At 41.1% G+C, this 24,473-nt stretch overlaps 1 protein-coding gene across 8 annotated transcripts in view; it reads left to right on the top strand.

The window, feature by feature from the left end:
* LOC143819972 (uncharacterized) overlaps window positions 1-24,323 on the top strand; it is a 103,666-nt gene extending 79,343 nt beyond the window's left edge. For 4 of the 8 annotated variants that reach the window (XM_077302310.1, XM_077302283.1, XM_077302273.1 and 1 more), the window contains 13 exons: window positions 145-265; window positions 2,179-2,288; window positions 6,317-6,466; window positions 6,603-6,656; window positions 7,186-7,353; window positions 9,173-9,337; window positions 11,980-12,111; window positions 15,008-15,160; window positions 18,923-19,132; window positions 19,405-19,525; window positions 20,339-20,401; window positions 22,058-22,191; window positions 23,136-24,323. In XM_077302310.1, coding sequence (XP_077158425.1) covers window positions 145-265; window positions 2,179-2,288; window positions 6,317-6,466; window positions 6,603-6,656; window positions 7,186-7,353; window positions 9,173-9,337; window positions 11,980-12,111; window positions 15,008-15,160; window positions 18,923-19,132; window positions 19,405-19,525; window positions 20,339-20,401; window positions 22,058-22,191; window positions 23,136-23,270 — 1,716 coding nt within the window. In that variant the 3' untranslated portion in view covers window positions 23,271-24,323. Of the gene's footprint in view, window positions 1-144; window positions 266-2,178; window positions 2,289-6,316; window positions 6,467-6,602; window positions 6,657-7,185; window positions 7,354-9,172; window positions 9,338-11,976; window positions 12,112-15,007; window positions 15,161-18,922; window positions 19,133-19,404; window positions 19,526-20,338; window positions 20,402-22,057; window positions 22,192-23,135 lie in introns of all 8 variants that reach the window. The other 4 variants (XM_077302324.1, XM_077302317.1, XM_077302300.1 and 1 more) reach the window with 4 other exon arrangements.
* The last annotated feature ends 150 nt before the right edge of the window (window positions 24,324-24,473 follow it).

Raw genomic sequence — 24,473 nt, 5'->3', positions numbered from 1 at the left:
CAAGGAAAAATTCTCTGCTAACTGGAAGACATACCCGTAACACAATTGATTCTCAACTGTATGCTGATGTTGGGGCTACTGAAAGTCAGTTGCCTTTGTATCCTCTTGTCTTTCTAACATGCATGATATATCTCCTGTTTCTAGCTTAAACAGATCTTGGAAAGTCTAGAAATACATATGATTCATGATGTGCAAAAGAAAATAAACAAAGAACTGACATTGGTTATATCTGAAAAAGCAAGAGAGGAGAGAAACCTTCCTACTGGTAACGACTTCCCTTGTTTAATAACTAGCTCATTTTAATAAAGTCTCTGTTATCTTGTGCTCACTAAATCAAAAGATAACGTGCAACGTCACACAATAAATAGGGGTGGAGCAGCCGATGCTTCTGAAATAAAGGATGTCGGCTTAGAATAGCAGCCTTTCCACCAGTTATTGGAGAGGTACACCAGAATGCTGTAGAGGCAGGGTACGCAGCCTCTAAGTAAAATCAACTCCCCCACACACCAAAAAGAAAAAACACACACACACACATACACACACACAAGAGTTTATAAGTACTTTTGAAAAAACACATATGAAATACTTATGAAATATGATATTTAGACAAATGTTAGTCCACAGAGAAACACAATATTTGTGCTTCATGGTAGGAGATTTGCAGTTTTGCCTGGATTGGGAATGAGCCCATGAGGGGAAAGAAAAGAGAAGGACAACTAAGACACACACTGCTAGGGAGATTCAGGCCACAACTGTACTGATTACAGCTTCCTCGGGTCTGGTGCAGCATAGGCTGGAGACAACAAGTGTAGTTCATAGCGCAGCTGCTGTCAGCACCTGTCTGTGGGAGTAGCTGAGGGAAGAGGGCTGGTATCAGGGGTGGGAGCAGCAGAAACTATTTCTACCCATCACCACCTTCCTAGGGGTGTGATCAATGCATCAGCTGCACGGTTGGATGTCATGCAGTCGGTGTCCCCCCACACTCTTAAGGGGATCCCCTTTCTGGTCAAGTCAGGAGTCCATCCTGCACAACCTGCACTACGTTCCAGGCAGTGCCTAAATGTCAGCAGTCAGTTGTACCAGTTATGATCTTTTTAACTGTACAATCATGCAGAGACTATGCTATGAGGAAGGTGAAAACCCCGGGACCTAGTAGCCCATTAGAGCCCAGGGTAGAGTCTGCACTTACTTTCCTTATTCCAATCCTGTTGAATTATTGTCAATCCTGTTGAATTCAGATCGCTTTGAACTCGGGTCTTCCTCTCCCCCCCCAATTGAAACAGGAAAGTGTTCTGCACATGGTTAGGGTAGTTCAGAAGGTGGGGGGAGCCAAGCCTCTTTCTTTTTTTTCTTGAAGGGTGGGGGGAGAGGAGCTAAGCAGGGATCCAAGCAGGATCGAAAAAGGCAGAGAAGGGAGAAAAAATCCAGGACCGACAGAATTTGAGAGAAATTAGGGGCTTCTCCTTTAAGGCAAGCTTGTCACATGACCAAGTGTGACCTATCAGAGGTTCTCTACCACGGAGCTTGTTTTCCCAATCCGGATTTGAAAAATATTGAGCATTAAAAGCACTCTAAGATATTGCACAATAAAGGTAGGGTCACACCGGATCAATCCTTCTTGCTGCAGAAGGAAAATTTAAATCACCCCCAATCCAAATGGAAATCACATTCTGTGTAGAGGGCAGGGACTGAATCAACCTGGGGTTGGAATAAAAACTCTGTGCAGTCTACACCCTGGTTAAAATTAGACTCTGGTCATCTTAACCAGGGAACTTCTGCAAACATAGCAAAGGATGGGTAGCCACACAGAAAATATGCTCAGAAAGCGTGGGGTTGGAGGGGTCAGGTCTTTACCAAGAGAGAATCTGCAGTGCACCTTCAGTCTGTTCCTTGAGCTGCAGATCAGAAAGAAGCCTGAAGCCCCCCAGGTCCAGCGCCCTGTCCTTCCCAGGGATCGGCTGGCTCCTGGGAGCAAGCTGCTTGAGCTGACAGCCAGTGTTTGGCCCAACTGTCTGGGGTCATTGTTATCTCTCTCCTTTGGCACAAATAATGCTCCAGCTTATGCCAGAGAGTTAGACTTTTACAAACATTTTGTTCAAGTTTACTATAGTGTTGAAGGCTACAACTTCCATTATTCTGTTATACTGAAAATGGATGTTCTTTTCTCTGTTCTTTCAGAGCTCTGGAAACATCACAGTATGCAAGAAAACTTCTCAATTACTAGGCCAGAAATAATTGAGTCATTTACTCAACGACTAATGGAAAATTACCAAGAAACTGATGCAGAGGTGCTTATATTATACTTCTTTACTAGAAATTTGGCTTGCATAGGGCAAAACCATCTTAAGGAGTTATGGAGTTGATGAGAGAGAGAGAGACTTCTAATTAATTAAATGGATATTAACTGAGTACAGTAATGGACAGAAAAGTGCTAGAACAAAAGGCCAATAATACTAGGGAAGCCAGCCTCCAGGTGGGACCTGGAAATCCCCCGGAATTACAGCTAATCTCCAGACTGCAGAGATCAGTTTCCCTGGAGTAAATGACTGCTTTGAAGGTTGGACTCTATGGTATTCCACCTCACACAGGTCCCTGTCCTTTTCAGATTCCATCCCCAAATCTCCATGGGTTTCCTAAAATGAATCTGTCAATCCTACCTCCCCATCCCGTGTCAGTGGCCAGAGAGCACCTGACAACCCCAAATAGCACCTTAAAGACTAACAAAATGTATGGGCAGAGTATGAGGTTTCATGAGTCTCTGCTTACTTCTTCCAAGAATCAAGAAGGGATGATTACACACACACACATGTGAGGAAAGGAATTTAGGTAAGTTTTACATTTTTCTGCACATGTAGGTTTGCAGGAAATTCTTCCTGCACTTCATCTGGCTCTGATCTAGAGATTTAAGTTTCTACACTTCAAGGGACATTTGGTCATAAGATATGAGATTATATGCAGGAGAGGGAGTAGTGGGAAGAGAAGGAGATGGTAAAAAGAGACAGTTTGACAGGACAGGCTCAAGAGGTCAGGATCAAACTTCAAGCAGAAGCAAGTGGTCCTAGCATGAGATTCAGGGGTATTGGTAAGAGCAGGGGGTGTCGGAATATAGCTGCAAAGGAGAGGTGGTGGGAGACATGTGGCATGATGGCTGGGGCTAGTTGAAAGCAAAAGGAAAAAGTAAGGAGAAGAGGAGCTCCAGAAGAGTGTGGAGGAGAGGAGGAACAAGTGCGGGAGCTAAAGATGGAATACGGAAGACTGGAGAAAGAAAGGCAGGGGGAGAAAGAAAGTGTGAGCATTTTAAAGAATTGTGGTAGAGGGACAATCCTGAACTGAAACTGAATCTAACCTGGGCTGATTCTGCACTGACTCCCCCCCCCCCCCCCGCTGTTGATCCTGCTGAATTCAGATCGATTTGAACCTGGGTCTTCCCCCCCCCCCAATGAAACAGAAAGCCTTCTGCTCTTGATTGGAGAAGCTCAGAGTGGGTTGGGGAGCGGTGGTCACGAAGCTGAACTACCTTTCCTGAACTGGCAAGGGGGGGGGGAGTTTGCCAGCATTAGTGCTTTATTCCTTCTCTTTTGACTCCCAAGCCAGCAGCAGCCTCTCAGAGAATGAGGCAAATCTCTGCTGAGAGAAATGTGGGCTTCTAGAGTGCAGTCACTTTAAAACAGGGAGGGAAGCCTTGCAACTGGGAACCAGGAAGTCTTTGAACTGTCGCCCTGGCCAATCAGGGAAGACTGCTTTACTACATTGCAGGCACGGAGTAGGAAGAAGAAATATACACTTCAAATATTGAGGCTTATATCCACTCCTGGATATTGGGGCGGGGGGGGCGGAGGAAAGGTAGGGTCATTGTGGATCAATCATGCATGTTGCAGAGGGAAAATTTAAAGCACCCCAAATCAAAATGGAAATCAAATTCAGTGTTGACAGGAGAGATTTATTCAGGCTGGGAGTGGATAAAAAGCTCCGTGCAGACTCGACCCTGATGTGCTAAAAATAACTTATTTTATACTCCAAAACTATGCTTTTCTTTGACAATAGTGGGGACTTTCCCAAGTTTGAATTGTTCAGGATGCTTGATGAGTAACTTAGAATGTTAGGCTGTTTCCCACAAGCACCAGTAATTGTTTTAATAACTGATGTTTGTGTTAATAACTGATGCACCATCATTGAAGAAATATGCTTTTAAAAAATAGCACTGTTTCTTAGTTTCAAGAACAAATGTTGTAAGTATGAAATAAATAAATTCTTTGTTTTAAGAACTTGTATGTTGTCATGAGAGTTCCATGCTCATGGCAAACATCTCGTTCAGCATTTGTATTTTGCTGTCTTTGCTACTTAGATTATCATTTTGGGGAGTGGACTGGAAGGCATGTGTGAAGTATGGAATGGTATAAAGTATTCTCGCCAGATCTACCTGGTTCTGTTTGTATTAGCAGGGAGGACTGGAGAACTCCCTGAGAATACAATACTTGCAGCCTAGTGTTACATATGTGGTAAAGTGATACCAGCTTTCATAAAAACCATGTGCTAGCAGGAAACTGGATTAATTTATTTCAGCTGCTATAGATTTCAGTTCACTCTACAACTGATCTGTAAGAGAAGAGCAGGTTTGCTTCATTTTGCCAACTACTTTTCATGATAATATGTATAAAGTTAAATAAAATGTTATTAAAGTTACATCAGGATAAAGGAAGAGGGGTATGTAAATCAGCCCTAAGCAAGTACAGTATTCAATTATCATCAATATTCTCAGCATGGGAAAATCTGTTAATGAATGAATTAATTAAACTTTATTTTTATAGCTGTATACCAAGTGGGTAACATCAGTCAATAAAAATACAGTCATAAATATTAAGTAAAGCAGGGGTTCAAAAGTGAGTGGCATGCCCCCCCCATCAGGGTGGTGGAAGGATTCAGAGGGGCAATGAGGAATTTTGGGGCAGTAAGCGGGCAGTAAAGTGTCTAGAAAGAGACACTTCAAGGTGGCTTGCCATTGCCTATCTCTGTGTAGTAGCGACCCTGGACTTCCCTAGTGGTCTCCCATTCCAGTGCTGACCAGGGCCAACCCCGCTCAGCTTCTGGAAGAAAACTAGAACTTCAGAAGATGGACAGGATAGGAATCATATTTCTGCTGAGCTCCTTCCCCTCCTCAGACTCTATCCTTTCCAGGCTCTACCCCAGATCTCCAGGAATGGCAACTCTTCTCCAAAAGTCTCCATCTTTAGGAGGCTGGGAAAGTCTTCCGGCCATGGGATTTTCCATTGCTTGCTTCTCTCTTCTTGCTTTCTTTCTCCATCTTGCTTGCTTTCCCCATCTGTCTTTTTCTCCAACGAGGACCCAAAATAGCTTTTACAAATGACTTTTACAAAGATATATTTTTCCAGACTAAAATATGGCTGCTACACAACAACCCAAAAAGAAGTATAGGCAAGATAGTGTGTTTTGAATTTGCAGTAGACCTAACACCAGGAAAGAGGTGTGTGTTTGTATGGGGGGTAGAGGAAGCATTGAATTATATTGCAATTTTCCTTTTGTTTCTTTCTTATGCGAGAAGTGGAACCTTTACTAAACAGGGTTAATGTCTAAATAACTGTATGATCTTGCCCTTGTTGAGCTGTAGGGAATTTAGCAGTACACTGAAATGCCTCTTTGAACCCCAGTTCTATTCTACTTGCAGCTGACTGCAGGCAGAAAGTGACTAGGCAATGCAGGAGTGTCCTAGTGTGGAACTATCACAAATAAATTATACTAGCCCATAGCTATCTAAGCTGACTGATCAAACCTCTTGTGTTCATCACAAATTCATAAAATCAGCATTGTGGACATCTCTTCTGACCTCTGTTTACTGAAGATCAATTGAAATTCCAGGAGCTCTACAGGCCCTACCTGGAGGTTGGCAAATCCATATCAAACATTCCAAGTGTATACTGTAACACCAGTGAAGAAGAAGAAGAAGAAGAGTTGGTTCTTATATGCTGCTTTTCCCTACCCGAAGGAGGCTCAAAGCAGCTTACAGTCGCCTTCCCATTTCTCTCCCCACAACAAACACCCTGTGAGGTGGGTGAGGCTGAGAGAGCCCTGATATCACTGCTCGGTCAGAAGAGCTTTATCAGTGCTGTGGCGAGCCCAAGGTCACATGTAGGAGAGCGCAGAATCGAACCTGGCATGCCAGATTAGAAGTCCGCACTCCTAACCACTACACCAAACTGGCTCTCTCTGGAAGAATGACTGGAAGCAAATTTGCAAAGCAGTGCATTCCTAGGAAAGTAACAATTGGACTGTTATTTTCAGGGATGATTTTTTTTTCCAGATCACCTTTGGTAAAGACCACATACAAAGATGCCTCACTGCTCTAGGTTGTGACATCATGGCCAGAGAACGCAGCAGTTTTGAGACCTACTCCATGTTCTATGAAAATATCCTACAGCAGCAGCAGCAACTACTGTATCAAAAAGAACAAGTATTCTCACGCTGTTGATTTTATGGTGGGAGTGGGAAATGTGTTGCTCTGATTCCTTTTCTCTGGAAGGGGTTTGCATGGCTGTTGTGCTAATCAAGTAGAAATGAGATGAAAGATGCTTTCAATTTTCTTTCAGGAAATCCATGCAACAGAAGACAAAGGCAGAAATGCTGAGTTGGGGCTTAGTCAGGTGGGTGATAGTCCTATTTTTATTCAGCTAAATCTAGGAACATCTCTTATTTATTTATTTATGTATTTATTTATTTGTTTGTTTATTTATTTATTTATTTATGTATTTATTTATTTATTTATTTATTTATTTATTTATTTATTTATTTATTTATTTGATTTATATACTGCCCTCCCCGAAGGCTCAGGGCGGTTTACATTAAACTAATCAACAATACATGAAACAGTCTTCGTTAAAAACATACAGTAATTAATAACAGTATAACAATATAACAATATAACAGTATAACAGTATAACAATATAATAAATAGTATAACGATGCAACATTGCAATACCACAACAGGTCCAGAGAGTTCTGGTGGCGTTCTGGGAGGAAGGGGGGGGAGCGGGGGCCCTTCATTCGCTGTTGGTTGTGCCTGGTCTCTTGTTGCTAGCTTATATATACATACAAAGGAGTGTTTTAAACCTGTCATTTATGAATTTAGATAGTGGCTCATTGTTTTTATTGCCATTTCTCTTCATTGTTTAGGTAGCAGAACTGAGCCATGCAATGATCATGGAAGTAACAGTCCTGAGAGCCAGATTTGCTGAACTGCATAAAGAAAATTACCATCTCAAAGAGCAAATAAGAAAAGAAGTACAAGAGCATTATAACGCATTAGTGCAAAGCTTATTTCTGATGTGTTTGCAGCTGAAAGTAAGTACAAAAGGGGCACGTGTGTGCAGAATGTAAGACAATTTAGTCTGCTTATTCATAGACAACCATGGTGAAGAGGGTAGGGGCAGTTAAAAACCTTTGTTAGATAGTCTTAGCATTGCCTTCAGGCCCAGACCAGTCTTGGACAAAAAGCCCTCTACACAGAATTGTCCCATCTTTTAGGTACTATTCCACTACATCTCCCATGCCTCTCACAATTATTTCCATATTCTTACCATTTCTCTCCATTTCTCCCATACTTTGGTAGTCTCTGCCTAATATTCACGCAACACATTAAAGCAGCATTTGGCTATTGGATGCTGCCTTCCACTCTGGTGTCAAGTTTCAAGGGAAGGCTCTGTGAGAAAAAGTAGAAACATACCTGTTTACACAGTTTAGGTGTTAGTGATATGGAAACAACAACGTTGACACATTTATTTATTGTTACATCTGCTTCTGTAGCATATTGGAAACCACAGAATCATTTTCTTTTGTATGAACAAAAGAAAAGTTTTTAGCTCACTATTGTAGCCTAATCTTTGGTAGCTTAAAGCCAAATAAATCTGTTAATCTTTAAAGGGCTACAGGACTTGGCTTTTACTGTGTGACTTCCTCAGCAGAGTATCTTTTGCTAGGACTGTTCAGAAAATAAATGGAAATTCATCTTTAAACCCCCCCCCACAACCCCCTTAACACTTCTTAGCTCCCATGACTGTCAAAAATACAACTTAAAGTATTTGTTAAAAGAATGTCATTAGAACGCCTTGGGTGCTTCTTCTGTGAATTTTAGAATTGATCCCATCATAGTGCAGCTGTTTTATAGCTGCTGGGAACTTTCCTCTAGGAGTTTTCATGACCCCTGCAAACAGTACTCTTTCCATTCTTTTTTCCATGTAAAAAAGGAACTCAAATTGTTATTGATTTATTGTGGGCATCTTGATATTCATCTTAAACAGGTCACTTTGTTTCAGAAGTAAAGCCACAGATTTATATAGCTAGGAATATCAGCTGACTGCGGCATATACAATTGGTGCAGGACAGTCTTAAGTATGTATTCAGCAGTGCCTGGTGACCAAACAAGCATGTCTTTTTTCTGCCCATACAATTTTCTGCACCGTAAAAATGTTGTTTTATTTTCCTTTTCTTTGTTTTTTTAGCAGCTGAGTACTTTTCAGAGTACCCTTCAAGTATGGAAACATGTTTGATCCATGCAAATGAAAAGCTACATCAAACACCAGCAAAGCTAACCCCTTTTCCCATTCAAGAGTGCCCCATGCTGCTTCTAATCTTTACCTTTTTTGCCCATTAACTTTTTTTCATTTTCTGCAGCCTGGTGATAATTTACCTGCTCCCCAAAGTTGATAGAGCTTTAATAAAACATGAGGTGAAACTTGGAACAAGATTAATTTACAGTATTTGAAATTAGGGGTGGGGTTAATCAGGTAAAAAATTATAGAATTGCATGCCTTCCTTTTAGTTCACATAAAGGTAAAGGTAAAGGTATCCCCTGTGCAAGCACCGAGTCATGTCTGACCCTTGGGGTGACGCCCTCTAGCATTTTCATGGCAGACTCAATACGGGGTGGTTTGCCAGTGCCTTCCCCAGTCATGACCGTTTACCCCCCAGCAAACTGGGTACTCATTTTACCGACCTCGGAAGGATGGAGGGCTGAGTCAACCTTGAGCCGGCTGCTGGGATTGAACTCCCAGCCTTATGGGCAAAGCTTTCAGACAGCTGCCTTACCACTCTGCGCCACAAGAGGCTCTTTTAGTTCACATACATTTACATAAATAATTCTAATCTCTGGTTGTGGTTTCAGGGAAAACTCGATGAGTATCGCTTAAGCATCAGTCGACACATGTTTGAGATCATCAGTGAGGTGAGAAGAGATGGAGTGAACAAAATTATTCATCTGAAGAAGAAATTTGGCTCCACTAAAGACAACAGTGGACTCAAAAAACATTTGGTTCAAGTAAGCCTAAGTGTGAGAGATTTTTTGAATTTATGTTGCAGAAAAGTGAGCAGACAATTTTCAAGATTTAGCACTGAGAGAAGTTAGGAAACCACAGACAGTACAAATTTGATATTACTTTATTTAAGGGTTTTTAGGCACTTTCTGAATGATGAATGGAAGTGACTCCAAATGAAAATGTTTAGGAAAGTGATACTGGAAACATATCTACGGTAATTAGGAAACAACATCTTGTTCATTTCCAAGGACTCCATAATGATATTAACCCACCGACGGGTGAACACAGCTTATTCCTAAAATTGGTAGTGTCTTTCTTTTGAGAAATTTTAAAGTTCATGTCTTCCAGATCTTCAAAGATTTGGCAGAGGCTTGTACCAACCTATTCTAGCTGGAAGAAACCTATTTTGGTGTCTTGCTTGTACATATGCCTCATGGCCAGGCTTTCAGGAACAGAAGGAATGCTCAGGTGCAAACACATTAGGAAACTGCCATGAGGCACGAGTGAGGCATGTAATGCCACAAGATAAAGTTGGTTCAACACAACAAAAACAATCAAGAATTGATACTAAAAGGGATGCTTGTTTGCTATTATATATTAAAGAAAATGTGTCTACTAATATGATTTAAATGTATTGTTATGTCAGATGTTTTCAGTTAGTCATCCTGTTGTATAATATTCTATCTATTCTGATTAGACTGAGTAACAAATGAACTGGCTGCTGGCTCAGTCACATGTACTTGAAATGTTTTCCTAAAATGGGACTTGACTGCAGCTCTTCAGATTATTCTGAATCAGAAAGCAGATATTCTAAAAAATGTAAATATAGCACAAAAGCAAGGAAAAGATCATATATCTGACTTAACCTAGAACTGGAGGAATAAAAACTATCTTAGATGAAATGTGTGCACCATTGTGGTAGTATGTAAAAGCCAGCACTCAGGCCAAAAGAGATGAAATAACAGGAAGGGCAGAGTTAATTCCTCACTGAAGTGGAGAGTTTGAGTGACAGGCTGCTCCAAATGCTCTGTTTAGCAAACAATAGCTGTGAGAGAGGTGATATTAGAGCCAGAGGGAAGAGTTAGTTTAGAATCTGACAGAACCTGCATCTAGAGAAGACCTGTCTGTGCTTTAGCTGAAAAATAACTATTCTCAGAATTTGTCAGAAAATATTTTTTGACTAATAGTCTGAATTAAGCAGTTCTGACAGCTGGGAGAACTGGATTTGATATTTGGCAGAGTGATTTGTGCAAAGTTGTGATAACTCCTAATTCAAGCCAAAAGGAAGGGGGGGGGGAGAGAAATCTTCTAGGGAGAGAAGAAGGATCCCAGCCCAGTTAAAATGGGGGACTTGGTTGAGGATGTCCTTGTAGTAGTGTGGAAAGAAACTTGATTTGGACACCTCAGAAGTCAGAGAGAAGCTAGGAAGGGAAATTGGGGGACTAGCAGAGGGTACCTGCCTTCTAGAAAACCAGGGGAGTTCAGGTAAAACTAAAAAAAAGAAAAGAAAATACAGACGTGTTTTGATAAACACAGAAAAAAAGGCTCCCAGTGAGAACTCAGAAACGGAGAAAGAAGTTTCTCTACATCTCTAAAGCCTGTAATGAAGAATGACAAACTGTATAATAACTGATTTTACAAGGCTTTATCTCCCCATTCCATCTACCCTTTCCCTCTATGTAAAGTAAAACCTTTTGTTGGGTGTTAACATGGGGCTTTTACACCTTCCGATAATGTTCCAGGGCTGAGTTAAAGCCGAATCTTCTGTCAGTGACAGGGGGGTGGTGCAGCCAGCTTTATTAATTACAGCCAAAACCCCACAGTATTTAGACAGCTCAGTCAGTGAAGGAACAGTATTTTATTTTTGGAGGGGAAAGGTTTCCTTAGTGTAGGGAAGTGTGAGGGGAGGTCCATCATATCCTTATCCATTCTTGCTCCTTTATATATTTATGAAACAGCCTGGGGGGTTGGGACGCGCCCAGCTGTCCAAGTTAGGATAGGGCCAATCAGGGTGCAGCCTCTGGACTCTAGCCTCTTTGCTCTCAGATGCCTCAGTGCCTGGAGCCAGCAGCAGGTAAGGGGAGAGGGCCCCGGGCAAACGGTCATGCTGGAGGGCTTGCAAATGAGGGCCTCCTGGCCTGCTGACTGCCTGCTAAGGAGCTCTGCCCCAGCCCTGATAACGAGCTGCCCAGCCCCCGCCTGCCCCACTTGATCTGGCTGCAAGCTGCAGCCCAAAGCCACCTTAAGCTGCCTGGCTAGGGGCCAGTGGAGGGGGCCCTTTCAAGGCCCATTCTTAGGAACGGGCTTTCAAGTTAGTAGTGTTATAATGCAATAATAATAATAATAATAATAATAATAATAATAATAATAATAATAATAATAATAATAATAATGCATTTTTCAGACTCAGACTCCATATGATAAGCCAGATGCATTGTTTTGGATAACTTTGAGTAGTCACAGGCACAATGCTTCAATTTCATGTAGGGGTATTTTATTTATATGCTATTTCCCAAGTTTTAGATTCTGCTTGCACCTTTTAATATTCCACAGTATAAAATCTAACACATAAAACTGCATAACCAAACAGCTGTTGGTGAAATAGTGGATATGTCAAATGGGGACTTGATGGAGATTTATCTTTCTTTATAAGCAGGGGCAACTGCAGGAACTAAGGGATGAAAGCAACCGTTTAGGGGAGTTGGTGTGCAAACTGCAGACCTTTAGTCGCTGGAAAGAAACAGTCCAAAAAGCAAAATTATCTGCCTCCTTGAGAGAGATGGAGAAGGTGAGAACAACACAAAGTCCTTTTCTTTAGTAAGCTTGCTAAAATAAAGTCATTCTAGATTATGACAGTAAATAATGCTAGTTATTAATAAACTAGAGTATCATCTATTTGATTTCTGAATTGACCATCTGATGATGTCCATGTATACAATAATCCATTAGGTTACCTGATGTTTGCAGTTGTTAAAATTGCAATCAAGAAATAATTTGGTGAAGTCAGCTCTGAAGGGTTGTTGTCGTCAAGTTGTTAGACTGCTAAACTGTACCTATGTGCTCTTTAATGACACCTAATGGTCATTCTAGGGTGCAGTGGAAAAGTACTAAACACATGGCTGGGATTCCCTTTGTTTAAGCTGGGTTCGCACCCACTACTTATTTCTTCAGGAAGAGCAGTAAAAGTGTGTGCTTTGCAAGGAGCAGACTGCATAAGGCTCTCAGCTATTTCCATCTACTGATGTGTGACATGTAGTGCTGCTTAGGGACTTGCAATGTGTTGCTTTCGTAACTAAAAGCTTTTGTGCACTGCTTCAGTATGGAGACTAAAGCAAATTAATATAATAAATATTTCTGTATATTTCCAGTAAATATTCCTTTCAAGTAAAGATTAGTCTATTTAAACCTCAAAGTGTCTGTATCTGTGCCTCATCTACAAAGGTAACCAATAACTGCAAACAGTCTGATACTCTACAGCTCTATTTTTCTGGAGGGACCAAGAACCAAGTCAAGTCCGAAAGTCCCAACAGCAATGAAGAAGTTGCTTTCTATCACAGAATTCTGAGTTGCTCTCCTGCTTCATTTCATGCTCCTTGTCCAAATTTTCCAAAAATATTTGATCCTGTTTTGTTCCCCACTTTTATGTACCAGCCAACTAAGATTATCAATACATCAATTTCTTCCTGGGCAATTGCATAAAAGCTTTGAATTTCTTCCTCTTAAACATCTGTATTTTGGCATACACTTAAGTGATGGTTATGTTGATAGGCTTTCCAGGAAGTCTTATTTATTCTTTGCTCATACTTTGCTTTATGGCCCGATTGCTTGTGCTACCTCTAGTCTCACTATTAGAGCAACTCCATTTCTCCTGTTTGTTATTTTCTGAGTAAGAATTTTTCTAATTTTCTGACTGAAAATGTCCTAATCCAGTCCACTTCAGTCCACTCATTCCCAGGATTACAATATTTAAATATTGATTACTTTGAGATGGGGGACTATGGAGTAAGGAATATGCCTTACCTGTATTGGTGGGCAAATTAGGCAGATCCTGATTTGTCATGACACTGTTGCGCTTAGGCTTAGACAGCACACCGGATGGCAAACTGCGGCCGTCTTCTACAAATTTAACTGTTGGGCAGGTGCTGTGGTTGTGAAGTGATCACACCATGTCTGTTATGCCTCATTTAAATATGATGCTGGATGAGTTGAAAACTCAGTGCTGCCATTTCATACTTTTATAGTATCTCATATGCTTCCCCAAGCAAAACAGCTGCCGGTGCAACGTCTTTCCAGCCTACAGAGCTCCAGTGTGCAGAGCACACTTTGCTTGAGTAGCAGCTAACTTTAAATAAGACATCGTACAAGTACAAAGTGTCATGGGTTTCCCAGCATCATGTTTAAGTCAAGCTTTGGAGACATTCCCCCCCTTAATAAATGGTTTCATAGATCAACCCAGCACTTAAAAATAATCAGAAGTCTTGTAGCACTTTAAAGACCAACATAATTTTATTCCAAGGCAAATGCTTGTTGATTAAAGACCATTTCCATTGGTATACTAAGTGGATCCTCGCTATACAGTCATTTATGTAGAGCAGGCTTTCTCAATCAGGGTTTCTTGATGGCTCTGGAAGGGTTTCCTGAATGGGTGGGAATTATTAATTTATTTAAATCTTTTATCAGGTGATATGACCATATATATAGAGCCTCTTGTGGCACAGGGTGGCAAGGCAGCTGACATGCTGTCTGAAGCTCTGACCATGAGGCTGGCAGTTCGATCCCAGCAGCCGGCTCAAGGTTGACTCAGCCTTCCATCCTTCTGAGGTTGGTAAAATGAGTACCCAGCTTGCTGGGGGGTAAAGGGTAATGACTGGGGAAGGCACTGGCAAACCACCCCGTATTAAGTCTGCCATGAAAAAGGTTGAGGGTGTCACCCCAAGGGTCAGACATGACCCAGTGCTTGCACAGGGGATACCTTTACCTTTACTTTATGACCATATATGGTTATGTTGATCTGCCCCTCCCCCAATGGCCAATGGGCCTGGAGGGGATGGGAAGGTCCCAAGGTAGGGATGTACACAGCTAAGCCACCCAGCCATATTCTGCACAATTATGCCACTTCTGAGATTTCTTGAAGCCTGAAGAATGTTTCCAGGGTTTCTCAAAGGTAAAAAAGTTGAAAAAGGCTGAAGAGGAGAACACAGCAGAGTCAGGAGCCATGAAATGGAGGAAAGTATAGTGTAATATATAATTATCTGAAATTTAAATCAAGAATAATACAGCTAGCTAACTCCTTTGAGGGGGGGGAGAGGAAGCCCCAACTAAGAGAGCTAACATGTTAATGATTGAGGAATTCCAAGTCCTTGCTGAAGCTAGGAGGAGGGAGTAATATATTTCTTTGCATACCACTACATGTAACAATTACATAATAAGAATCCATTCATAGAACATATACTCAAAGAACATGAAAACCATTACCTAAGGGAACACTATATATAATTAGCTTTTTTAAAAAATCTAGAAAGAGCACAGAAACTGAAATAATGTATACTTTACGATCCTTGTTCTTTTCACAGTAAGTACAAAAGGACACAAAGGTTCCTAATTACAGGGCAGCCAGAGTTATCTCTGCAGAGATGTTTGTGGCCATTAATTCACTATTTTCCGTCCTGTTTTTGCTCTTGTAGGAAGCCATTCAAAACAAAAAAGAATGTCTGAAATACAAGATGATGGCAGAACAACAAGTCATTCTATTTCATCAACAATTGAAGGCTGCCAGGAATGCTCTGGCACAATCTCAAGCAGAAAATAAAAGGTTGAAGCAACAGCTTGACAAACAGGTTTGCTACTCAACTTTGCCATGACCCATTCTAGATAGAAAAAATGGAATTCCCTTATTTCCTTGGTACCGTTGACGTCAATGCAATTTTCTCCACGAAAATCAAGTTCTTTTTTTTTATTAAGGTGTGGCTGAACATATTTCGCCTTGTAATTTTTATCTAACCTACATTCATGACTGATTCAAGCGGATAGCTGTGTTGGTCTGAAGTCGCACAACAAAATTTGAGTCCAATGGCACCTTTTACAAGTGCCATTGAACTCAAATTTTGTTGTGCCACATTCATGATGGTAACTCTATGTTAAGTTTGCAAACTCTGATCAAAGGTCTGGGGAAAGACAGAAGGCTCTGTTGTCAGTGTTTTCTAAAATAAAGGTAGGCGTCCCAGCCCTTGTATTCCCTGTGGGTACAGGGGCCCCCATGATATGTTCTCGGAAGACCATGGGGTTCCCAATCCCTCGAGGACACTTTGATTCCCCTGTGAAGAGCTTTAAGATGACCCCCACAACCTGGGTGAGTGGGCAACAATATGTTTCGTGTAAGGTGATGGACATGGAACAAAAAATCCCAACTTCCAGTGTAGGCTAATGGTGTCTGAACTTGCTGAGACTGATAGGGAGAAAGAGAGTTGTAGTGCTGAGCAGTGAAAAAGGCAAACTGTGTTATGGATTATTAGGAAAGGGATTGAGAATACAATGGCCAATACTGCAATATCCCAGTATAGATTTCAGTAATAGGTGCACCCTAGAAGTTAAAGACTTACAAGGTAGATGTTAAGATTAAGTTAGAAATCAGGCGCATATAGTGTTGGAATATGCAATATCTGTATAGTGTACATAATTCAGCGGCATATGAAGAAAATCCTACAGATATGTATATTTAGCATAGCTAGATCAGGAACTTCCTGATATTTTTAAAATAATTTCCTCCAATGTACTGATTGGCGCATTTGAAGACTTCCTGCTTCTTTGAGCACACTTCCACAACAGAATTTAGACAACCAGACAGGCCTTTCTCATCTTTCTTTCTTAACAAAATTGTTTTCATAACAGAACTATTGCTGTGTTCCTCTTTGCAAATTTAAACTGTCAACAGCTGGGGCAAATTGGCCATCCTCATTTTACTCAATCTGTTGGCCGCTTTTGAAGTTATTGACCATGAGTTGTTGGCCATGGCTGGGATTAGGGGTACCGCCTTGAAATGGTTGGTCTCCTTTCTCCAGAACCGGACACAGAGGGTGCGGTGGGGGAGGAATGGTTGGTCCCTGTGGTGCTCCCATGTGGGGTTCCGCAGGGAATGATTCTCTCCCCTGGACTTTTAAACATCTATATTCATCCTCTAGCCCAGCTGCTCTGGGGCTTTGGGCTGGGGTCTATCTTCTGCTGGATGGTCAGCAAGACTACCTGCGGATACATTTGCCAGCTGTTTGGAAGAAGGTTCAGGCAGAGTCGCCTGAAACTCAACCCCTCCAAGATGGAGGTCCTGTGGCTGAATGGGAAGGGGCAGGAGCAGGCAGCACATCTCCCATGCCTGGATGGGGTGCAGTTAACACTGGCATGAGCGGCCAGGAATTTGGGTGTGATTCTTGATGCTTCCCTTTCGATGGAGGCTCAGGTTACGAACGTAGCTCAGTCGGCGTTTTTCCATCTATGCCAAGCCCGGCTACTAGCACCCTACCAGTCCCCAGACCACCTGGCCACAGTGATCCAGGTAACAGTCACCTCCAGATTAGACTTCTGTAACTCGCTCTATGGGGGCCTACCCTTGGCCTTGACCCAGAAATTACAGCTTGTATAAAACATGGCTGTGAGGGTCCTCACTAGAACTTCTTGGAGGGTCCATATCCAGCCTGTGCTGCATAATCTGCACTGGTTACCTGTCTGTTTCCAGATCTAGTTCAAGGTTTGGTTTTAACCTTTAAGGCTATACGCGGCCTGGATCCTGCCTATCTGAGGGATTGCTCATCTACCTATGCAGCCCGTAGAGCGCTTCGCTCTGTGGGTATGAATCTCCTGGTGGTCCCGGTTACCCGGGATGTCTGCCTGGCCTTGACCAGGGCCAGGCCTTTTTGGCTCTTGCCCCAGCCTGGTGGAATGATCTCCCGGAAGAGTTGAGGGCCCTGACAGAGCCATCAGTGTTCTACTGGGCCTGTAAGACCGAGCTCTTCTGCCAGGCATTTGGTTGAGTCTGGGGAAGACTCCGGGGTTGATCGATCTGTGAATCCTGCCCTATGTCAGTCTGCCAAGCTTAGATGCATGGCTAGCACATATGACAGCCTGGTTATACATTGCATGCCATTATGGGCAGGATATGGGTGGCAGGGGAGGAAGAGTTATGGGGAGGTATTTTTACATTTTTTGAATGCTATCTTGTTGCTGCTACATTGTTTTATGGCTAATGTAGGGAGGAGGTTGTTTATTTTATTGTTTTATTGTATTCGGGCCACTGAGCCCTTTTTATTCTGTAAGCCACCCCGAACCAACTTGTTGGGAGGGGTGGGGTATACATTCAGTAATAAATTAAAAATAATAAAATAAAACATGCTGTCCTGCTACAAGGACACTCATTAAAAAATTTAGAAATCTTAATTAACAAGGAGATGCTCCTTCAGATATACCATATACTATATCATTGTTAAACTGATACTTCTCTTTGTTAGGTTTGCCATGACTGCTTACATTTCAGTGACGAGATTAATTTGTATCACCATCTTTTAAAAATTTAAACCATCTGCAATGTAACAAAAGGAAAGATGACATTCTGTATACCAAATTTACTTTGCAGATTTTTACAAACAATCTGCTGCTTACATACCTACCAACATTTGGGCCAGGGCAAAGCACTTTACTTGGTCCCTCCAGCACACATGCACACACACACACACACCCTTTGCAAACATACAGAACAAATAAATGTGCACACAATTCTGAGATAGTAAGTGCATACTCATTGTCTCCCCTCTCCTGCCCTGAGATGATATGAATCTCAGTTTCCCTGTCCAGGAAATCTCACTTGCAGCTCTGACCTGTTTTAGCAGGATTTAATTTTGAACTAATTGTGTAAAAGAGGGAGAAAATAAGCAAATTCCTAAAAGTATTATGGTTTGGTTTCTTTGCATACTTCACCAATTTAGTAACAATTGTTTGGTTATGTTAATACTGGAAAATGCACGACATCAAAATATGCATGTATATGCCACGTTTAATCCATTATATTATATTTATCGTATTTAAAGTGGGGAGGTAGTCATTTTTTTATTTCCTCTGGTCATTGTATAAATTCTGAATTTTAGATTATCCCCTGGTATTTTTAAACAATGATCCTGACCTCTGATATGCTTACTTTAGGATATAAATTGCCTGGGAATCACGTTAGAGAAAATTTGTTGTTGTTGTTATGTGCAAAGTCGTGTCCGACCCATGCACGACATCCTCCAGGCCTTCCTGTCCTCTACCATTCCCTGGAGTCCATTTAAGTTTGCACCGACTGCTTCAGTGACTCCATCCAGCCACCTCATTCTCTGTCGTCCCCTTCTTCTTTTGCCCTCGATCACTCCCAGCATTAGGCTCTTCTCCAGGGAGTCCTTCCTTCTCATGAGGTGGCCAAAGTATTTGAGTTTCATCTTCAGGATCTGGCCTTCTAAAGAGCAGTCAGGGCAAGAGAAAATATGTGATATAAATTTGGAAATAAATTAATACTGATAAGTACATCTTCTCTCACATTACAGTAGACTTGTACATAATTTGTTGCTTGACCTGTATAGGACCACTTGCTACAAGAGGCAGAGCACCGGGTGAACCAAGAAGTCCACAGAGGGCAGAAACTCAATCAGATTAAGACAGGCAACTTGGAAAAGATGCTGAAGGATCTGGGAGAGAGAGAACTGAGACTGCAGTCCCTGTCAGCAGAAGCTGAGAAATCATCAAAGATAAGACATTTTCAAGAAAAAAAAGTGAAAAAGGAAATTCACCAAGTAAGTTCATAAACAACTTTCCAGTGTCTAATAACAAAACAAAGAAACTGAGTTCAGTAAAATATATACCAGCATTAATATACTGTTAGTTTATTTTAAAAATCTGCCTGGCTGCTCTATACAGAGCTTTATAAAGAAGCCTTTAAAATAAGTGAATCTTTCATGTGGAAGGTTAGCAGTTTCATGTTCCTTTTTCCACTCTATGCTTAATAGAACCATGCAGTAGAGGGGGTTTAGAATGGTTTTATTTGCATTAAAATGTCTTTTTTTAGATAAGAACCCAACTGATCCAGGAGCGCAGTTTAAAACTGGATGCCTTCCAGAGGGTAGACCAGCTTCAGAGTCAGCTTTATGACATAGAAGCTACAGTATCCCAGAGAAACTTCTCTGCAGGTATGAATGTAGTTGTATATTAGCCTGAACTACAGATCAGGCTGTTGTAGGGATATCTGTCCGTTATGTTTTAACTCAACAGTGGCTGTGGGAGGCTGCAGTCTTATGCAGAAATGAGAACAGCTGATCCTTTATTTTTTTATTTTTTTATTTTATTTTTATACTGTCATTGGTTTTATACCTCTTCCTTTGGTCTCGCAGCGGTTTACACAAGATAAAAACAGTAAAAATACAATAAAACCCCATAAAACATCCATTACAGCACAATAGCAAATAGCAGAATGGATGGCGACCTCTCACTCAACTTGTCTAATATCCATCTCCTCCCCCGTTCCGCCGGAGGGCCAAGCCGTCTTCCGCTGGGAGCGAAGAGCCAGATCTGACAGGCATTGAGGGCATTTCTGTTTCAGCCGTTTTTCTCTCCTACCCTACTGGTTTTCTCCAGGCATACCTAGACCATTCCTCTGCCCCCCCCCCCCCCCCACGAGAACCAGCTGCATGGTCAGGGATATTTTGAGTCCAAGATTTCCTCAGTTACTAAAATAGTGAGGAAAACACACAACACATTTAGATTGGAGTAACTCTGCACAGTTCACAGTAAGGGTGGAAGGCCAGTCATTATAACCCAGAAATTATTTGTTCACATCTTCTTTCAATAAGATGGTGCATTTTAATTCCTCGTTGTGTCTTGTGCATAGGAAAAATAAGGGTTGAGACATGAAAACAGTGCTCACTTAAAATTTACCTGAATTTGTAATGTTCTGTATGTGTTTTTTTTCCCTCACAGATTAACACGTGGTATTACTTTTACAGGTCTGAAAATGAGGTCTCCTATTCTGTCACACAGTGCCAGCAGCATCAATCTCTCGTTTCCAGGTAACAAAATACTAAATTCACTGCATCAGCTCCAGTTCTTTAGCATGAGCATGTGTTTCTCAAAATCCCAAGCTCCATGATGAAAATTGCAGTTATGTAAACAGGGCCTCTTGTGGTGGAGAGTGGTAAGGCAGCAGACATGCAGTCTGAAAGCTCTGCCCATGAGGCTGGGAGTTCGATCCCAGCAGCTGGCTCAAGGTTGACCCAGCTTTCCATCCTTCCGAGGTCGGTAAAATGAGTACCCAGCTTGCTGGGGGGGTAAACGGTCATGACTGGGGAAGGCACTGGCAAACCACCCCGTATTGAGTCTGCCATGAAAACGCTAGAGGGCGTCACCCCAAGAGTCAGACATGACCCAGTGCTTGTACAGGGGATACCTTTACATTACCTTTAAACAAGGAAATGTGAAAGTAACTGATTTATACCATTAAACCTCCTTTATTCAGGAAAGTGTTCATACCAACTTGTCTGCCATGGAGCCCATTCCTGCAAAGAAATGTGATGATGGATATTATCCTAACACTTCCTCCAGATGTTTGTTGCACAACCAATAAGCAGTGACAGGCAACCTGCTGCTAAAGGAGGCCTGTTCCTCATTACATGATTTGCTTAAAAGATTTTGAACAGGGGGTTCTCAAGCTGATCAGTAATCGTATGCACTTTATTTTCCAAAAATCAATGCAAGTCTCAGTGGCAAATGTCCAGTCCATGCTTGAGTTATGTAAGCTGTGCTTATGCAACCAGATTTTGGTTGGTTCCATTTTCATTCAGATCCCAACCACCTTGCTTGGGTATTTGGGGGAAAGGTTATAATTAAGTCCTTAAGGGGAACTGGCATTCTTCTATGCAAAGGAGTACTATCAGAATATAAGTATTCCGTAAAGAATTACCATGATTATTTCAGCTGTTCCAGGGCTATCTCCTGGAAGAGGGAAGGAGGAAAAATAGAATCATAGAGTTGGAAGAGGTCATACAGGCCGCCTAGTCCAACTCCCTGCTCAAAACAAGGTCAGCCTAAAGCATCCTTGAAAAGAAAGCAAGCAGGCAGCATCTAAGGAATAGCCTAACTAGGCGAAATACCGTGAACCTTTTCCATTCCTGTAGTCTCAGATATCACTTGCAGATGGGAACACAGTAGCATACCTCAGCATTCCCATACTTATTTACATTGATTCTTACCCCTTATGCTTTGCTCTATGACAAAATATTCTTCAGAATGCTTCGTAAGTGAAACATTCTGAATTCTGTTCCATGAATTATCTTGCTCCAAAACTTCTAACAGAAACCATCCCACGCTATCACATTCCTAGCCCCCATGCAGATAAGCAAAAGCAGCACAGAGGGACAAAGTAGAAAAGGGAGACAAAGTACATCAGGGAAAACCCCTAGATGTGCACAAAGATAGCTTTATCTAGGTTGTCTCTTATCCCCTCCATCCTCAATAAAGGGGTCATCATAGTTTGACTTCTTACTTCTTCCCACTACTTGTCTAAAGCGGCCTGTTTTCTGCATTCTCATAGGAAAGCAATGTTGAAAATATCTAGCAAGTTGTGATTAGCTTTTCTGCTCATTTTGTGATTTCTAACCAACTTCCGTGGAAGTTATAGTTAAGCCAAACTATAATGGCCCTTAGAAGTATTGTTATTTATGTTTTAGGCTCTGCTTCATGGATTCAGAACACAGGAGTATCAACATTCAAATTAACCAGGGATTTTAAGCAGCGCTTTTTGACCACTGGCTCTATGCATGGCATCAACAGTGCAAATGAAGCGAATCAACGACCTAAAACAGTGAGTAGGAATCATTTTTGGAGAAGAAAATGTCAGCATGAATCTCTGCATGACAAAGTGAACAGCATATACTTATGCTTTTATAAGCATATGCATTTAATGGATTAGCAGTATTAGATATTTAGTACAAATTAAACACAACCCCTTCAAAAGTACCTGTTACGCTATTCCCAAATGGATGTTTTGTTCGGCTTTTGACTTTCTTATAGCAGCAGTTTTCAGGAGCATGTTTTCCACATTTTCCTCTGCTTTGCTACTATCTTTCCCAAATGTGATTTAGTACAATTTTTATGTGAAAGATTGCAGTCAAAGCACCTTTGGGCACGTAAGTGAAAAATGTTTCAGGTCTTATCCACACTGGTGCCATTTTTATTGCCTCAGTTCCCATGGCTACCATTTTGTTCCACCATTTTTGGACTTGACCAAAAATCAGCATCAGAGGCATATAGCTTTACACATTATAATAATCCATAGCAACAGTGTACTTGTTCCTTTCACTTTTAGTTTGGTTGTGAAATTATAAGCAAAAACATTGTGTACATGTCTTTTAATAACTCTGCAATCCAAAGAGTTAGAGACTCTTTGGGAATATATTGTGAAAACATTCGAGCTGTATCACTGTAACATGCACTTAAATGTGAGTCTGCAACAGGAGGCAAATTGCAGCCACAGAGAAGTCTGGGTTAAGAATGCAGGGAAAACTTTTTCATGTGATACTCAGTTCCCACTGAAAACACGGCACCTAGAGCTACAGAAAATTACTTCTGCATGGGAGCAGCCTTAGTTGCTTTGCCCTTTGCCCTTCTTTCTGGGAAATACCACCTATATTCTTCTAATCTAATAATATTACTATGTCAGCTTCTGCAGTTTTCAGGGGCCAAACCTCAAGACCTTTAGTATTTTGTTCATGAATACACTGATGTAATACAGATTTATATTGCCAGGTACCCAGTGGATGGAGAAACAGAGTAGTGGATGCCCTCTTGCCAAATCTTACAGAAAAAGCACATTCTATCCAACCTATGAAGTTTTCTGAAAAGAACTCTCAGAGCTGTTCACAAGGGCAGCCATATTCGTAAGTAAAAGGTACTGCAGCTGGAGAAATTTGTATTGATTGGTACTGCAAAAGGAATCTGTAGTTGTACAACCTGTTAGTATTTTTGTTCCAGCCCAGAGTTTAAAAGAAATCTGCCACTTATTAACTACCAAGGTTCACCTGCTCACAGTATGTCGAGGCTGTTTTCATGCAGGCAGTGCAAAATTGCATTAGGCTATGATACAACATGATGCATCTTTTTCGTTTTCCTCCGAGGCTTGCAGCAGCTTAAATCACATGTACACAGGGCACACTTACCATGAACAAGGCCTAACCCGGCCACAGCTTTTAAGAACAGTAGTTGAGTTTCAAGAGTCTGTCAACACTGGACCTTTACTGAGTTTGAAAATGTATTTCAAGCTAAACCTCACCTACAGGGGCAAATATATACGCTCTTATTAAAAGACTGAAACTGAACAGGTTGAAGATTTTATGATTAAATGGATGCAGAACCTTTACTGTAATATTTCATTGGACAAATGGGAACAGTTGTGGGGTAAAACGGTGAAACATCAGCCACCAAGAGAAAATGTTTTACAGATGGTATGTTACACCTAATCAGCAAAATGTCTAAAGAATATGCTAAGTGTTGGAGATGTAAGGGAAAAGTTGGATCTTTTTGTCATATATGATGTAAAAAAAGGAAATTTGGATACAAATATATTAGATGATGTTAAATACTAAATTTCCTATGTATCCTGATTACATGCTGTTAAGTGTGATGCCACATAATATTCCCCCAAAGAATGAAGAATTTATCTTCCATGCCACAATTTCAAGCAAGAATTGTCATAGCAAAAGTTTGGAGACATCCGTAGATACTGAAGATAACTGACTGGTTAGATATACTTGCAGAGCTATCTGAGATGGCTAAACTAACTAGCTTGGACAATGGCAAATCCACAGATTTTATAGAATTATGGCATTTCTACAGAGACTATATGGATAGTCAGTAAAACATTGTATTAACTGTTATGTGGTAGTACTATTGGTCCATGGGTTCAAAATTTGATGGGTTTGTTTTGCTTTATTTCTGTATTTCTTTCTTATCTTTTTCTATGTCATACTGGAAGAAAAATAAACGCTGGAGTATCCAGCATTATTTTAAAATTGTATTATTTTGCTACAGCTAAAAACACTACAATCAAAATATTTTAGAAACGAAAAATGTATCAAAATGTTTACA

This window comes from Paroedura picta, chromosome 1 (assembly GCF_049243985.1).
Source record: "Paroedura picta isolate Pp20150507F chromosome 1, Ppicta_v3.0, whole genome shotgun sequence".
NCBI classification, from domain to species: domain Eukaryota; kingdom Metazoa; phylum Chordata; class Lepidosauria; order Squamata; family Gekkonidae; genus Paroedura; species Paroedura picta.
This window is presented reverse-complemented; position numbering and strand designations above follow the sequence as displayed.